Source organism: Ipomoea nil, unplaced genomic scaffold (genome assembly GCF_001879475.1).
Source record: "Ipomoea nil cultivar Tokyo-kokei standard unplaced genomic scaffold, Asagao_1.1 scaffold1317, whole genome shotgun sequence".
Lineage (NCBI taxonomy): Eukaryota > Viridiplantae > Streptophyta > Magnoliopsida > Solanales > Convolvulaceae > Ipomoea > Ipomoea nil.
This window is the reverse complement of record NW_017617745.1, coordinates 2,135,753-2,138,148: the sequence shown is the minus strand read 5'-3', so window position 1 is coordinate 2,138,148 and position 2,396 is coordinate 2,135,753. Positions and strand designations below refer to the sequence as shown.

The 2,396-nt window shown below is 37.2% G+C and overlaps 1 protein-coding gene across 1 annotated transcript; it reads right to left on the bottom strand.

The window, feature by feature from the left end:
* Positions 1 to 597: 597 nt before the first annotated feature.
* Positions 598 to 1,026, bottom strand: LOC109185236. The gene has a single exon (XM_019335216.1). The coding sequence runs from the start codon at positions 1,024 to 1,026 to the stop codon at positions 598 to 600; it is 429 nt and encodes a 142-aa protein (XP_019190761.1).
* Between the last annotated feature and the right edge of the window lie 1,370 nt (positions 1,027 to 2,396).

Below are 2,396 nucleotides of genomic sequence, written 5' to 3'. Positions count from 1 at the left end.
GTTTTGTTTGATTCTAAATAATGGACATTAAGGTGCATTTGTTTGGTTAATTATGTAGATTTGTGGTTATGTGATAAATTTTGCCATTTGTTGCTGCTTTGAACGAGCCATCCGGGTGTAAAGGTACTACACCGTGCGTCGCATCTCCAGTGTTCGGCCGGTATCCTCCGTCGACGTAGCACCGTGGCCGGCCATGTGGTCGGCGCTGCCACAGTCTCGCTGTGCTGCCAAGTGGCACGGCAGTGCGCCCGGGCATAGGCCTTCATCGCGACTGTCGACTGTCTCCATACACCAACCGGCCGTGCCAACGCACCATTCCATATGGCGTCGTTTCGGGCGCTCCATAGGTGATTAAGGACTGCAACCGCTATGCAAAAGTGCTCCTCTGTTATGTTTGCCATAGCACCCATTAGCCATACCGGGAAAGAAAGAGCAACAATATTTCCAACAGGCAATTTCGAAATATTCCACACAAATTTAGAATAATCACAAGAAACAAGTGTGTGCATAACATTCTCATGAGATAATCCACACATAGGGCATGTTGGATCTACTTCCTCTCTCTTTATAATCAAGTTATCCGTAGTAGGGAGAATATCACATAAAGCTCTCCATAAAAAAGTTTTCCATTTTGGGGACCCTCAATTTCCATAATGCAATCCATTTATCAAAGGCACCATGATGATGTTCAAAATCTCCAACAATCTGCCTATATGCACTCTTAACATAATATATTCCCCTCTGGTCACCATACCAGTACCAAGAGTCCTCGTAATTCGGGCTAATTGGAATTTTAGAAATACGGGTTACATCCTCTGGCTCAAATAAATCACTCAGGGGATCCCATGAGTGTGTCTGCTGGTCAATTAAACTCACCACTTTAGCTTCTCGCAGTTCCTCAGGCATAATTGTTTGAACTAACGGGCTAGGATTATCTGGTAACCATGGGTGGCCCCAGATTAAAGTTGTTTCCCCGTTTCCAATCCTTCTTCGGACACCAGAGCAAACCATTTCGTGTGCAGCCATTACACTCCGCCAACAGTAGCATCAATAAAAGAGGTTGTTGGGTAATAACGAGCTTTATAAATTCTGGCCGCAAGAAAACAATTGCTATTATGTTATGTTGTGAAGAGGGGTTTTCAAGAAATAATAAATAGTCTTTTAAAACATGCATGAATGCACTCATTCTTTCAACCGTACAAAGCAATGTGCATCGAAAAGCATATTGCAAAATAATTTAATATAGATTCAATTATAAATGATTTATTTTAAACTTTATTAAATTTATAATGTAATAATTATTTGTAAATATGTTAACTGGATATCAATATATTTGATTTAGTACTTCGACCGTAGTTCACCCCCTGCACTATTAAGTTCTGTCTCTGCCCCTGTGTACAGTATGCCTGAGTTTTACATTCGGTGTAGTTATTGCACGTTATACATTCATAATTCTCACCAGAAACTTTCTCTTATATATACATATATATATATATATATATATATATATATATATATATATACATATATATATATATACACTATTAGGTCAATTTTTAGGTTGAAATAAAACATACTCTTCAATTTAGTATCAGAGCTTATAAAACTATATATAAAAGTTTAGTTCAAATTTTTAATTGTACAAGGACAGAACAATAACTTAATCAATCTGATTTTCCTTAGACATATTAAGTCTATGTGTGTGTGTTTGAAAAACAAGTTACAAGTCACTTGCACGGTACATGTAATTAGGAAGCAGAAGATTTCCACAAACTTGGTTATAGGGTTTGGGTAGTAATTAGTTGATGGGACATTGTGAATCAATTATACACAAAAATCCAATAATCTAGCTTGTGCATGCATGTTTCGTATGTGAAGAAGTCACAAGAAGTTTTGCCAATGACCAAGTCCATACAAGTATGAGGTCTTTCATATCATGCCGTCAATGGAGTCAATCACTGTTAATAACCAGTAATTATGGTTGAGATACCATTGTCCCTTTATGTACAAATAAATAATCATTGTATTGAATATGGTTGGGAAGAGACCGGTAACGGGTCAAGTTTAACAATTGGTGACTAGGGAGATTGTTGGCCAGAGACCGGTGAAAGGTCAAGTTTAGTACCTTGCCTCTCAAACATGCCCAAAGAATCTAAACTCCCACCATCAAGGTTAAATTTATAATCACCCATTTGGAATGGTAACCGGGATGCCATCAAAGTACATGATAATTGGCAGGATACATTATTAGTTGATACCACATAAAATATATAGGCCCTTTTGGTAAAATAGTTAGCTTATCAACCAATTTTGACTTATTTGATCACTATTAATTGTTTGAGTTAGTTAAAAAATGAATATAAGTGTTTGGTTAATTAGCTTTTTGTAACGCCAAA

Coding starts and splice junctions, on each gene's coding strand:
- LOC109185236 (XM_019335216.1), bottom strand. CDS start 1,026: ATGGCTGCACACGAAATGGTTTGCTCTGGTGTCCGAAGAAGGATTGGA.